Genomic DNA, 16017 nt, shown 5'->3' with positions numbered 1-16017 from the left:
AAGTAAATGGAACACAATTTGAAAATAACTGAACTTTTTACTTTATGAAAAATTTATCGTAACGTGCGAGGTTTAATATTCAAGTGCCTAGGAGAATCATTTGAAACAAGACGCCGCTCTCATATATCTTTTCTGTGTAGGTATATGTATAGATCGTGTCATTCACGACGACGCGGGCCTTGACTCGTATTGTCATGTTATTAAAGGTTAGATTTGTCAAATCTGCGCGTCATTGTGGATGACACGAACTATACAATGTGTTTGTACACGTATAGTGGAGCCGTAAACCACGTATAGTGAGATGAATTTTATCGACAAATCATCCCCTACACCTACACATTTCAGTTACACGATTCCAAACAAGACCTTTCGTAATGAACGTCAACTTAGTTCCAAAGAATACTTGTTCGCCGCCCCCCGCCCGATAATCATTTGGAACTAAGCTACTTAGTTCGACGCACATTAAAGAATGTGTTGTTTGGATTCGTGTAATTTGTGTGAAATTTAGCTCAACGTAAATAATGATTCAGAAAATCCCCGCCAAGAGGATAAAATATGCTTCCCTTTCTGACGACTATACTCAAGGTTTAATTGATTTTTCATCTCAACAATTGACATTCCCTGCTGTTACCTACTCTGAACCCTTTTATACATATGACAACATGATACGTATCTACGAGCTATTGGAACCTAACTAGAACATGTAAAGATTACTTTGACAACATACGACGGAATCTTTCTAAGTTCTATGGGCACGATAATTCACACCTTAGCCTACCGGTTCTTTGCGTTTAAATTAATATAAGTAGAACTATCTGAGGAGGGGAGGAGGGAGGGAGTGTGAGCACTCTATTAGAAAATTAAAATTAAGGGTAAACCATAACTTGAAATCATATTAGAACTTTGTATATATTATTTTTCTATTGCTGATGTTTGAACATTTTATTCAAAATTAAATGTAAACTTTACTTAAGGTGAAGATCACACGGAGCGGTGTTGTTTTGAAGGAGACAACAATCTCTGCAAATAACTGTACATAACAAACATTTTACGCAGTTATTAAGACTGAACTAATTGCCTATTGGCAATTTTGCCTATTATAAGGCCAACAAATCATTAATCAATCTCACGTCCATAATCGCTAATTGGCCAGCTGGCCCCAGTGAATTAAATTGCAGTGCAGTGTACAGTGCAAATTCGGCTGAAATCGGGGTGACAATGCAACGAGCATTCAGCTCGGCGAACCATGAGACATCCGAATAATGAAATGTATATTAAACATTTTTATTAAATTTCATATGTTAGAAAAAAATGCATACCAACTATATACTTAAATGCATTTTTACAGCGTAAATAACCAAAAACGCCTTGCCGGCCGGGCGCTTTTTGTATGGGGCGTTTTTACTCGCGGTGCACGCACATTTTTTTTCTCTATTTAAAAGTTTGGGGTGCAATAGATAGACAGGTTTATTAAAAACATTTGAATTTCAAGGGAAATAAAAGAGAATCCATTGCCAACTTAAAAAAAATATTCATGTTGCTTATTGTTATTCGATGGCTTCATGTAAGAGTGAGGCCACACTGGTGTGTTGCGTTGCGTTGCGGCGCGTTGTTTCGTCGCAAGCTTCGCCGCAGCGTCAACGCTGCGGCGTTTTACATATATTTTTATGACATGCCACATTGATGCGTTGCGACGACGCGACGCAAACGCAACGCAACGCACCAGTGTGTCCTCACTGGATCCCACACTGGTGGTGGACTGGTGCGGCACTGTGCGGTGCGGCACAAGCGTATTCAGTACAGAAATGCTGGTGCCACACACTGGTAGAATCCCGCCTTAATAAGCAACCTTAAGTAAGTATCCAATAAGTCAAGTAAAAAATCTTACATGCACACGTATGTCAGAAGACACGAATCTATCTATTGTATTCTGTTTATTCTCCAAATATTTATTTCAAAAAAAATTATACAAAAAGTGCCTCAGGAAAATGGGGCCGTGTACTTTTCACTTTCAGGATGACCCTCTATCGTAATGAAAATTTGTATGCATTGTCAAAAAGAGTTTAAAAAAAATAAATAAATAAAAGAAATTTTTACATATCTAGTACAACCCTCCTCCTCCTCGTCCTCGAAACGTCGGAGGTAAATTTAAAACTTAATACGCGATTAAGTCCCGTTTGTATTAGTTTTTGAGATTATATGTACTTTCACTTAGGTATTAAGACAAACGCACGTGATCGACCATACAAAAAGACCATACATAAATTTTCTCCATTCTCCATGATTTTTAGTATGTTATTGACACAATGAAAAACTAGGTTTATAGGTTTTCCTGTTTAAAATAATATTTTTATTTTTTGCAAAAAAGCGCAACCGATAAGTATAAACCTAGAATATGTTATGCTGAAGCGAAGGACATAAAAATCAAAGACTAAATGACTTAACGACTTAAGATTAGTGAAAACCGTTTTCTCCCGGATTGGAATTTCATAGAATAATTACCGTTACTTTGTTAGATTCAAAAACCTATTTTTCCCTCTTAAAACGCATTACAATGTCAACCTCTACCGCTACGGACCGCGCGTTAATTTAATAGCAAATTAAATTTGTCCCAGCTTTCAGAACTGGCTACCTTTGTCCGTAATTCAACTTTATCTTCTTAATAAACCTGTTAATATAATCTGCTAGCTAAAACAAGTCCCTAAGAAGTTTTAAAACCCTGTCAGTCCCATCATCAAGTTGTTTAATTATACAATTGCAAGTATAAGCTATACATACCCGGACCCGGGTACGTCCTTAAATTACGTCCATAAGAGAGGTAAGGGCATTGTGAATGTCATCTCGCTTTGTGTGGTAGGGCACAGCCAGTGGATGTCATTCCACATCTAGAACAGAGCCCAACTGGGGAAGTACATCCTTACAGAAAATAGCAGCCAAATAAAGCAAGACCCTACCTACTCATAGTGTTGTGTTCCTGCCGGTGAGTAAGGTTGCCAGAGCTCAACGAGGGGGGGTTTAGGGTCGGCAACGCGCATGTAACTCCGCTGGAGTAGCAGGCGTACATAGGCTACGGAGACTGCTTACCATCAGGCGAGCCGTATGCTTTTATTATTTTTGTGACGAGCAGGTAGTGTAATCAGTAATATTAGAGATGCTACGAATATTCAGCAACTGTTCGGTATTCCGTCTATTCGGCCACTATGCCGAATTTTTTTTTATACCACGACGGTGGCAACCAAACATACGGCCCGCCTGATGGTCCGCCCGCACCTACCTAAAATGTAAAAATACACAATAAAAATAACCGCAAACCACTATGTTTCATATTTAATGTACCAATACGTATTCTTGGAAAGTCGTTGATTACAAATATGTTATTTTATTTTTATAACCACATTGACTATAACCACATTCACTGATTCAAATCTTTATTTTCAGGCAACTATGGGCCCATAGATAAATACCTTAAAACTAGCATACATATCATAAAATATATCTTAAAAACTAAAACACACACTTTGGCTGCGATGCATTTCGCAACCCGGCTGTGTCAGGGAGCCGGCCGCGGAACCGCCGAAACTTGACACCCTTCGGCCAAAACTCCTCCTTTGTGAAGGTCGCTAGACGTTCAGTCGGAACGCTCACCACAAAAGAATTGAAATTCGCATTGTGTCGAGATTCCAACTTCGCGACCCTCAGGGCGAATCCGGACTTATGCCGATATATTCGGTATTCGGTATTCGACCAAAACTACTATTTAATCATCTCTTATCAATTTGTAAAAAGCTCATCCAGCGAAATTATGAAAGAAAATAAAAAATACATTTCAGACATGATATAAATAACGCGACGGTTATAAAGTAAGGTTAAGTGCTTCTGCGTTATAACGTAAACAAGGATAATAAATATTAAGATGACACGGTAAAAAGTTGAGTGTTCATAAAGTCGTTTGGAGATTTTGAGGCAATCCCGTGCAGGTGGCGCCCCACTGACGCCCTCTTTGGAATCTTTTGATACGCTCGTCCGAAGGCTTTTGCCGCACTTTATATAATTGCGGGGCTTATTTTTGATAAAAAGGTTTTTATTTTTGGGAAAATACTTCCTTTCGTTATTGTATTATGTTATTATTATTGCATGATATTGCAGGTTATGGGTAAAATTAAAAGTGAAATGATGAAATAAACAGCTAAATAATAGTTAAAAAGCTGAATTTACTTTAGGGCTTAGGCATTCAAGAGAATGAGTGAGTGAAAATTTTCGGAAAACATTGGCTATGCGATGCGATGGCGTAACGTGACGTACGCGTTTGCGTTTAGTCTCATTTTCTATGGGATTTTGAGTTTCCAAAACGTTCCGCTTGGCGCGCTGTTTCTAAATCCCATACTTAATGAGACTAAACGCAAACGCATACGTCACGTTTCGCTATAGAATAAATTTACACTAGGGGTACAGGTATATAATTATGTTACCAGTTTAGTTTTCTTTATCAGGTTTTTTCGTTGTTACAGATAACCGCCATGGAGAGAAGAATGTATACAGGAAGTCTAACTTTTAATTGAAAAGGATGGGACACTTCCATCGTGCTCCATCTTTACTAATTACTCCCTTGAAGGTAAGAAGTATATGTTTATTATATAATACAGGGTGTGGTTACCTGAGAGTCGCTACCCTCTCGGAGTTGCGAAAAGTATTATGTTGCGGGCAAAGAGAATTTAAAATACAGGTGTATTGTCAAAGAAACACGTAGCGACGTAAATTTACTGTCATTTTTCGGCACATAATTAAAAATTTTAGAACGCCATTTGTCTTTGATCCCTTATTCTTTCACTGATATGTGTTCAATTTGTTAAATATCAAAAAGTGGCGCCATCTAATATCAAAGGCCAAAGGTAAGCATCGTTTCAAGCGATGGCGCCATAACCTTTAGGTAGTGCCCGGCAATGAGGGCTATTGTTTACTCTAAGAAGCTGTTGTACATATTCTATAGTTAATTTTAATATGATAGTAAATTTCTCATGTCATTTGGAAAAAAAATGTATTTTTAATTTGTATTTATATTATAAAACACCCGGTTTTTGTAATGATTTGATGAGGATCGCGATTTATTTACTGAAGCTTACTTTCAAAGTAACCTTAAAAATACTCCTTGGCCGCCTTTTTCAGGGGATACTCGTAGACCTTAGAGACTTGTGGTGGATAGGAAATTTTGAATACTAAATAGTTTTGATTTGTTTTGTTAGTTTTAATATATTTAGTTTATAATAGTTACTTACGTAACATTACACAAATCAGTCGTTCGCATCCAAAGCCACCGGTCTTTAATTAACCACGTACGTAACGTAACGTGAGTAGGTATCCCTAATTATTAACCGACTGATTTATGTGGGAGGGAACATTCAGAATATGTGCTATATGGCCACAACGACTTCTCAGAAGCATATTAGCGTTCTGCACGAGAGAGTTATAAGTTCCGAACGTACTTTAAGAAAGTTTGCAAAATCCCTTAAGGGCCTCAAGAGATGAAAGTTTGTATAGAACCCCGTCAAAAGTCGGATGCTGCTAGAGATGCTGATGGAAAATCCCTTTGGGCTAAGGCTAGTTATATCTGAAGTTATACGTAACTTACTTAAAGGTTAGCTGGAAGAGATCCCTTAAGGGGATAAGTTCGCCTTTCTACACATTTACTGTATTCTTACTGTGTCGCGTACTTGTTTTGTGCAATAAAGTGATAACTACTAGACTACTACTAAAGTTGTATATGTATACTTACCACTTCTTGTTGGGCTTGAGTGTGTGATCGTGTATGGTACAGTCGCCATCAGATACATCGGAGCGGCCAAGATGCTGACAAATATCTGAACACACCCTTATTTTCAAGGCGGTAGTGTGCGTGTTCAGATATTTTTGAGCACCTCGGCCGCTCCGATGTATCTGATGGCGACTGTGCAGTCAACTGCTGTGGTAGTAGCTAAGCGGACCAGAAGGGGCAGGGGGGGCAGATTTACCTTTTAACAGCTAATTATTGTACTATGTATTTTAACTACCTGGCCCGCTTATATATTTTTGCTGCTGACTCCAACAATGCCTCTGGCGTCATTTTAAGCTTTCGAATAATTAATAATCATTAGTACCAGCATATACCGGGTGCCCAGTAATTAATGGATAACCTTCCAACCACCGACAGGGCTCCTTAGGCTAGTCCAGATAATGCACTTGTAGGCTTAGCTTTATTTATAAATAACATATAACACAATGCTATTTACATCTTTACCATTTTAGCCATATTGATTAGTATAAGATAAACAATTTTTTTGAAAGTTGGTCACACTGATCTCCATAATTTTTTTACTCACCACCAGCAATTGAAAAAATCTTGTTTCTTTTTTTGAGTTTAACGACCGACTACAGGTAACAAATTAAGAGATTTCTCGTACTGTTTGATTTTTATGGACGTGTATTGGAGCTTTACGGTGGCCAGACCAATTTTCTTAAAAAAACTCATTTAGTTTGAACGTTTGTCGTAAAAAAAAGTGTATGGAGAAAAGAGTGACCAACTTAAAAAAAAAATTAAAAACGCAGTAACAATCACTCACCCACTCTTTGTACCATGAAACTTTCAGTAGACCTATATAAGTGCATTATCTGGAGCCTAAGGTGCCTTGTCGGTGCTTAGAAGGTTATCAATTACTTACAGGGCACCCTGTATGTATATTCCCACATCCTACTGTTATGCACAGAAATCTTCTCAACGTTCAAAAAGGTTTGGGTTACGCTAATCCGGATTTTTGTACACACCTTCGACTATATTTTCGCCGCCATTGACTTGATATAAAGTCAGTACATTTTGTACCCCACACGCCACGACTTCATATCAAGTCGTGTTTCGTTTAGGTTTGTATACGTGCTGTTTTTGACGTAACGTTGACACTTTATTACTTCATTGACGCAGCGCTGAAATTTCCTTTACAGAAAACCAAATTGCCCAGCGCTCAACCTCATCTCACTAAATCATTCACTGGGGGCCTGTTTCACAATGTCCAAGCCCTGAATGAATGAGCTACTTGCCACTTATCTGACAATCTTCAAATAAGTTTTAACTCGTAGATAAAGTGCTTCTACAGGAAGATCTATCTGGCAGTTATTGTATTTGTTAATTAGCTATTCAGTACTTGGACATTGTGAAATAAACCCTAAATACGACATAATCCATGCATGCAAGCTTTATTACCTACTTTAAAATTGTATTATAATTAGCGATAAATGAATTACTAGTTACCAGTAATGAATTTCAACTCAGTATCGAGCGATAAGCGGTAAGCAATGTGGTTAGTTAAACAAACTCATGGTTTTTACTCGTAGAAGCTACCTTGGTAAGATTTTCACATACTGCGGGGAACATAGAAGATGTTGTGTGCAATGTGAGTAGAGTATGAATATTATTTACAGTCCAGTTCACAGACATCTTTACAAGCTAACTTTACAAAATAGTACATACGATACTAGTGCGAAAAATAGGAAAGCAACTCGTGTCGATTTAAAACACTCCCTTTGGTCGTGTTTTAAAATATCGTCACTCGTTGCGAATTACCTAGTCGCACATGTATTGTATAACGTTTTACAGTACATATGGCCCTTTCCATTTTCGACATTGTTAATTATCGCACTAGTGCACCATATATATTATGTTCACATACATGAAAAGTATGCAATTATAGTTTGGTATACGACATCTTAATTCAACGGTTACAGTCGACGAATAGAAATAGTTATTTGTACAACAAAAGAGCAAAGTTCGATATTTCTTCGAGTGCTTGTTTTGAGTCCAGTACAAGCGAAAGATTCTATAATAGATAGATAATAGACCTAATTTAGAATCTTGAGCGTAGTAAGGGACTCAAAAGCGCACGAGATGTAAATAACTTTGATCTCGTGTAGTACACAAAATTTTTCACGCCATTAAAAAATACAACCTGAAAAAATGTAATCCAGACGGACGGATCACTATTTCACTCATGTTTTCTGAAGGTATTCTAACAATTAACTTTAATTACCGCAATAAAACAAAACGAAAGAAATTTCAATAAAATAATACGAAAATAATGAATTAACGAACATCAATTGACAGTTCAATCGACAACTTTTTTTTGGAAAAAAAAAACTTTGTAAGATCCGGTCCGAATTGCGGATACTACTATTTGTCAACTATAGTAGAGATCGTTAAAAGTAGTTAAGTAGAATTATTTATTGCGTAACAATTGCGTAAATTTGTGTAAGTTCATTGTTTTGATTGTATAATAAAATACGTAAAATATGGTGTTTTTATTAAATCTTAAACTTTTATTTCATTAATTAAGTATTACGAATGAAGACTCGTAGGGTGTTTTGGAACGATGCGGTCTGACTTATTTCGGGGGTCTATTATAAACCGTCAATATACCGTTGAATTACGTATGCACTTTTTGTCTCTTTCTTTTTACTAATGACGTGAAAGGGATAAAGACAATAGAATCCAAATATTTCGAACTTGTATTAGGCCCCGCACGTTGAAATGACATTCGAATCTAAAGGTCTTGAATGTTATTTTGTCTCACTCGGTGGGCAAAATGCGATTTTGCTCACTGTTTTTAAGCAGCAAATTACCCTTGTTCGAGCTGCTGACGTGAAAAATATGTTTGTGAACTCGACCGTACCTATTTGTATATTTACGTGTTTTAGACACAAAGAAACATAAAAAAATAATAATATACATATTTTCTTCCTCCCATCTCATGTCAGCAAATGAAACCATTTGTGTCTACGACCTACGTATCTATCTCCCAAATGTTCGTCATTTAGGTAAAGCGCCACGCGGAAATGTGATCAAATGGAAAAGAATACGTGAGATGGAATAAATTAAAGTTAAATGAGTATTAATATGGTGTTTTCTTTTTCATTCATTGATGGGCATAATAATGTAGAATTAGGCACCTACCTAAACAGTGTAGTGTGTACGATTCCCACCGACCGGCTGGAGTCGGGCCGCGCCGGAACGCATTTTCAATGTGCCTATACATTATACATTGTTGTCAAGTACCAACAACACAAGCCTTACTGACCTTACTGTGGGACTAGTTTATAATACGGTTGCCATAGGTTGCTCTAATAATTTCATCTATACGAAACTTGACTAAACAACTTTTGCTCGATGGAAAATGAAATATTATAATCACGAACATAGGTCTGAAATGCGCCATTAGCAATTTATGCACAAATATGAAAATTAAATCTTAATCATAATCTTTGAAATTTAAGCTAAAAATATGAAAATTGCTTCAAAAATGCTTTGCTTTGTTAAAAGTTACTAATTAATAACAATGATATTCGGTATCTCGGGCGCGCTCAGCTGTCTGCTCAGTGCTTAGCAAGCTGCGATCTGAACTCACGGCACCGTAACACACGCTCGCTCAAAGTTATCTTACGCAATGTATCTTATTAATAATGTCTTATCATATTAAACTACTGTAGTTTAACATAGAAATTACACAAATTTATGGGAAGTAATTTCCTATTCAGCCGAGCGTCTGACAAGGTGTCCGGATTGTTTACTTTCCGGAGATCGCGTCACAAATTAAATTGTAATAAAGCGACCCTGTGGCGTATGGAATAAAGTTCATGTTTCCAAAACACGTTAGAGTGAAACGTGGGGTTGTATTGGACCGCGTATTGACATTGCTTGCCCAAGCGCGAGCGAAACGAATTCATGGGAAAACCAATGTATGATTATTTACGAAATAGAGACTAAATCATGTATTTAAGTAGAGTTATAGAGTTAAGATTAGTAAAGTTAAGTAAAGTATTGCTCACATTTTCGAACTAGTTAGTTTCCAACATTATAGCTAGCTAGGGATTTGTTGAATTTGATACATGCGCACATAATTCAAACGAGAACTTATGTTTGAATAAAGGGAAGTATAGAAATTAATTCATTGAACACTTAGAATATAGCCTAAATTCGTTTATTCAAATAAAGCATGACAATACACATACTTAATAACAATAAAATTATAACTTAAAACTAGCTTACGCCTAGTCTCACTGTCTCGCGCGAGACACGCCCGCCGCTCTACCAACAGAGCTACCGAGACTTACTCTTTGACAGCGAATATTTCCACCATATCCTTCATACGCGCCTTAGGGAGGCACCTAGCGACATCTACCGTTAATTTCACTTCTTAAACTAATTAAACTTAACTAACTCCTACGATTCTATACAAGTTGTCCGTGAGCATTGCAAGAGATTTTAACGGTGCATTCCTGATGGCAACAGAAGCAAAAAATGTTATATGACTTTTTGTGATATTCGACAAAAAAAAATATTTTTTTGGTTTTTTTATCCTTTTTTAGAACACCCCTGTACATAAAATGTAATTTTTATTGATAAACACATAACCTAAAATTAACTAAAAAATTTTTTTTATTTGGTGGTAGCCTCTCGAATACATTTTTTAAATTTTTCGATGTCAATCAATAGGTATGTCCAGACTAGACCTCAAAGTGGCAATACCGCAGTCAAAAATGTGTTTTGTACCGACTTATGGCGAATGAATGATTTCGAAAAACATTTAGTTATCTCTGAAACTAGGCCTAATCCAGAAAATTTTATATGACATTTCAGTTTCTAAATATTACCAGGAATGCTTAGTTAAAATGTCTCGCAATGCTCACGGGCACCTTGTATACACGAAGGCCGGTTGACATTCGCTCATGCTAGCTAAGCGCTTGTAACGTCACCCCAAAAAGCTCTGAACGCTTACTGTGTGACTTGCTTCATTGTAAACTTGACTACGTTTGCACAGGCACGACAGGAACGTACTTCTTGCAAGTTTGATGTGCTTCCAAAATGGAACTGCAGTATTCCGAACTGTTCCACGGATGAGTAAATTTTGGCGTGTTTGACAGCATTTAAACAGTGGCCAAATTGAAGAAAGTTTTAGAAGTTACACGAAAATTTCTTATGAAACTTAGTTATAAAACTTTCCATCTAAATTGAACTGTTTTAGCGTCATTTTGATTTTACATCACTCGCAATCCCAGTTTATCCCGGAGGCATCATTAGGCCTTCGAGTACCTTTTTTAAGTACAAAAGAGATGCACTTGTAAGTTATATCAAACAAACTTATTACTATTACTATTTAAAACTATGAAGTTCTAGTCCAGCAAAGAATACGAGATTTCTTATTCAATGTAGAAAAACATTTAGCAATTAAAAAACTTGTTTAGGTATTTTTCAAAAATTAAATGCTGTTAGAACATGAAACAACAATGCAGCGGTGGCGCAGATAAAAATGTATTAAGTTTGAACAAACCATACGGCTGCAATATATGCTAGTAGTTTAAAAGCATACTTTTTCTATTTCAGGTGCGTGCGTGCCGTGTGCGCATGCGTTGATGGACGCAGCGAACGGGGCCGCGAGGGGCGGCCGAGCGGCGCGGGCGCTCCGTCTACTGCTCCTGTTGGTTCTAGCGCTTGCCGCTGTGGAGTACCTTTTTGGTTCCATACTGGAAGCGTCTCCGCTCCGGACGTATCTGTATACGCCGCTGTACAACGCTACGCAACCTACTATCAGGTATAGTTCTGCTCATATTGATTCTAGCGCTTGCCAATAAGATATATATATTATTTTCACTCTTGCCATCATTAGTTCTTGAACCACTCGGCGTATAGTTCCTAAAACTTTGACTCATTTATATTTTATTTTACATTATTTCTTCTGTTCAAAAAACACGATTTGAGGTCTTCTGAAAAATACATAACTACCTGTTTTATCTTAATTTTGTCATCTAAATACTTAATAAGTGTATCTCGTTCCAGATCCGTCGACCACTCGCCTTGGCCAAAAGCTCTTCAAGCCGAAACGACTCAGAACACTAAAAACTCAACCCAAAACAGCACAAATCAGTCAACCGGCCGCAACCCCGACGTGATCAGACGAAAACCAGAGAACGCAACCGTAAAGAAACCTGAAAACACGACCAAACGTAAACCCGACAACGCAACCGTCAATATACAGCCAAACATGACCCGGACAGATATAGAAGACAGCACGACGCTGCTGATATCGAAGATTATGGACAGCATTAAGAATTCTGCGACTACTGAAGGGGAGTTTAGGAGGAACGAGACAGAGTTACCGTTATGCGATAGCATGCCGCCGGATTTAGGTAAGAATTATTGCTTTGGACTTAGCTTTAGCTAATAGAATTAAGTATGTTCGCGACAAGAGGGACTAACGAGCAAGTAAATAGCTGGATGATGGGGAATAGTAAACGTGTGGGTATATTAGATACTTAGTTGTGTCGTATGTTCTGACCGTAGTGTAAATAGCTTTTTTTTTTAAGAAACACCAAATTCTGTTGAAATGAAAGACAGCACATAATTTATTCAGTAAACAGCTATCCAGTGTTTAGGTCACTAAGTTATTATTATCGGGTATATCGTTGTGTTAATTATGGCATTATCATACCGCTCATGAATAGTCACGAACAGACATAGAAGTTTTTGTGGCAAAATAAAGTGATTGATAAAATCAAATATCGACATGTCTATTATCGATGTTACCTTAGCGTTATAGATATTTTAAACATTGTATAAAAAGATAGCTATTGCGAAATACACAACACGTTCGATATCTTTCTTGTTACACCCATTGGTAGTTTTCTTATTTTTTTGATACTGTATTCTACAGTTTACGTTTTTATTTTTAAATACTTAATATATGTAATATAATTAAGGATTTGTAATTGATTTGCTTTCTTGAAATTTCCCGGTAAATTACAGCAAGTAGAATTTACATCTTTTAATTATTAAACTATGACTGACTTATTGATGTTATTATTTGTCGATGTTTCATTTTCTCAAGCACTCGTTTTTGCCACAAAAATTTCTCTGTCTGGTCACGAGTCACGAAACATTAACTTTACTTCGAACGTACAGTAAAATGTAATCAATATAAAGTGCGAAATAAGATTTTGGAATATTGTTGTACAGGTCAATATTTTATTAAATGGCATTTTTACAATATTCCAGGTCCAATACCAGTGAACAAAACGGACATGGAGCTAGACGTGGTGGAGAAGAAATACCCCGAGGTGCACTGGGGCGGGCGGTACTCCCCGCCCAACTGCACCGCCCGGCACAAAGTTGCCATTATTGTGCCATACAGGTTCGCACTGCTAAGTTATTGTTGTCGTACAATAAGGAAGAAATGGAAAGAGTCACTCGCTTCTAGTAAGCTTCGGTAGCTTAGTCGGTTCCGAAAGGTAGAAAGTTCGACTCTTGCCCGAAGTAGTAAATTTATCAATTTTTCCTTATCGCCGCAGGCGTATAGTGGTTCTCATAAATAACTGGTGTTTAGTAAGTAATAGTGGTTCTAACAAATATGTACATAAGTGCGAGAGTGAACAGAAGTCGCCAAAAAACTCCAAAAACCTCAACATATAGAATTTGTTTTGACATTAGTGAGTCATTAATAATTGCTTAGCACTTCAATTTTTCATTACAGGGATCGCCAGCAGCATTTGGCGATATTCCTGAATCATATGCACCCGTTCCTGATGAAACAACAGATAGAATATGGAATATTTATAGTCGAACAAGAAGGTAAGAACTCCTTAAGCCGATACAGAACAAGTGTTTTGTGCCGAGTAGAAATATCTCATTTAATATTTGATAGGCGATTTTGGTGCTACATTCAGATGCAATCCTTGTACCTACGCTGCTTGCATCAATTTAAATACCTCCAACAATCAAAATTACCCTTTTTTTGGTGTGGGAATGCTACTACGCATCGTCCCCCTGGCCTGTGGTGGGCCCATTTTGGGGGATATGTGGGACTCACACCTCCCGGCTTTTTCCATTGAAAAAGAGGGGGAGGAGCCTACCCACTAAACCCACACCGGCGTTTCCCACAATATCCCGTTTGGTCCCGTTCAGTATCCCGTCATGGGATCGCGAACATTCTACTAAAATTGCCCTGTGGCCTTTGAAAACGAATATTTTCTTAACCCTTTGACTGCCAAAGACGACAACTGACGAGCGCCACAGCCCAATATCTACCTTCGTGCATTCCGTTCCGACAAGGCTCACGATGACGCGTTCATCCTTAATTTATTCTTCAATGATATGAGATGGATTGGACACGTGGAAAGAATGAGTGAAAGAAGGCTAACAAAGAGAGTGTATAAGGGAGAAGTAGAAGAGGGAGCTGAAAGGGGTAGACTTCGGTGGACCGTCTTTGATCAAATCGGGGAAATCCTGAAGAAAGGTCAAGTCAAGAGCAAATAGCCCTAATTATTTGTATATATGTATGTATCCTTTCAATTAAAAAAAATTGTTTGTTTAGTCGGCTCTACAATTCAAAAAGTGCGTAATAACTTTTTGTAACTACCAGGTACACACGAGTTCAACAGAGCCAAGCTTATGAACGTAGGCTTCGTGGAAAGCCAGAAGCAGAAGGCCGGCGGCTGGCAGTGCTTTATCTTTCACGACATCGATCTCCTGCCGCTCGACCAACGGAACATGTACTCCTGCCCGAGGCAGCCCAGACATATGTCGGCGTCCATCGATAAATTAAATTTCAAGTAAGTACTAAAATATTTTAAATATTGCCATGGCATACCAATAAGTCAAGTTCCTGAGGCAAATTAGAGAAAGCTGGAAGATACTCCATTGTCAAAACAAATTAATATTTTTCCGTCATATACAACGAACTGAAAAATTGCATGGACACATTATGAATGGAATTTATTCATAAATTGGCCATGTATTAGTACACCTCAAATCATTCAAGCTAACATCTGTGTTCTCCAGCGACATTCTCGAATCCCAAGAATTAATGCGTATCCAGCCAGACTAGTCGACTGCCGTTCGACTGCTCATCCCTTTAGAATCTTTACTGACATCTATGTAGTAAAACGATGTAGCTATGAGAATATATGTATTTTCTATGGCGACATTCTCGGAAGTCTCATTATTATTATTATTTATTTCAGACTGCCATACGAAGACATTTTTGGCGGAGTATCGGCTCTTACACTCGAGCAGTTCCAGAAAGTCAACGGCTTCTCTAACCGCTACTGGGGCTGGGGCGGCGAAGATGATGACATGGCCTATAGGTAAATAGCACTCACTGGTACATATAGGAAGAAGCACAAAATCGGAAGTAATGCAGAACCAGGGGAGAGGCCTTTACCTAGCAGAGGGACACTCGCACGTCGAGCAGCTTCGTGGTACGCGTGCCACGGCCGCTGCTGGAAACCATCGCGAAGGGTGTTGTGTTTTGGCGGTTCCGTGGGTGGGTATTTGCCGAATCCTACACCGCCGACAGAAAACGGTGTCGCCGAAACGAGTTTTAGCTTATAAGTTTTCTTATTTTTACGAGTATTGTATGTATGTATGTTTATTTGTAAAGTATGTACCTAAGGGCCTAAGTTGCCTGAAAATCAACAATATTATGTTCTTTTTTAACAATGGGACATCGCGTTCGTACATATATACAGATTGTGATGTTACTGCCACTCTCTGAAACAGATATATTATTGTTTTCAGGTTGAAGAAAATGAACTACCATGTCGCAAGATATAAAATGTCCATAGCTCGGTACGCTATGCTGAACCACAAGAAATCTAATCCAAATCCAAAAAGGTTTGTAATTCCACAATTTCATAATCAATTAGACCATTTCAATTAATCACTTAGTCAGGTTTATGGTTAAACCTGATATTGAATAACCTAATAAGAGAGAGAATAATTATGGGTCAAAGTCACAGTAAAGCTCAATGTGGCTTGTGTTGTGGGTACTAGTCGACGACATACCCCGATACATACTGGAGGCTATTATCTGACGGGTACACTGTATTATATCGCTCGACATAAGCGCCAAAACAAGTTATAGACAGTACCAAAATCGTGGGTACCTATTTGTTTCGCTTTGATCTTAAATATCAAGAACAAAAACTACACATGGAAATATTAATCTT

At 37.8% G+C, this 16017-nt stretch overlaps 1 protein-coding gene across 1 annotated transcript in view; it reads left to right on the top strand.

Annotated features, from left to right (window-relative positions):
* Positions 1-16017, top strand: part of LOC133526487 (beta-1,4-N-acetylgalactosaminyltransferase bre-4-like) — a 404725-nt gene that overhangs the window by 383891 nt on the left and 4817 nt on the right. The window contains exons 2-9 of the mRNA XM_061863140.1: positions 4509-4612; positions 11399-11606; positions 11852-12201; positions 13067-13202; positions 13542-13639; positions 14430-14619; positions 15031-15153; positions 15587-15682. Of these exons, the coding sequence (XP_061719124.1) occupies positions 11428-11606; positions 11852-12201; positions 13067-13202; positions 13542-13639; positions 14430-14619; positions 15031-15153; positions 15587-15682 (1172 nt within the window). The 5' untranslated portion in view covers positions 4509-4612; positions 11399-11427. The remainder of the gene's footprint in view (positions 1-4508; positions 4613-11398; positions 11607-11851; positions 12202-13066; positions 13203-13541; positions 13640-14429; positions 14620-15030; positions 15154-15586; positions 15683-16017) is intronic.

This window comes from Cydia pomonella, chromosome 16, assembly GCF_033807575.1.
Source record: "Cydia pomonella isolate Wapato2018A chromosome 16, ilCydPomo1, whole genome shotgun sequence".
In the NCBI taxonomy this organism is placed as follows: Eukaryota; Metazoa; Arthropoda; class Insecta; order Lepidoptera; family Tortricidae; genus Cydia; species Cydia pomonella.
Note: the sequence above shows the minus strand (reverse complement) of the source record. Positions and strands in the feature narration are given on the sequence as shown.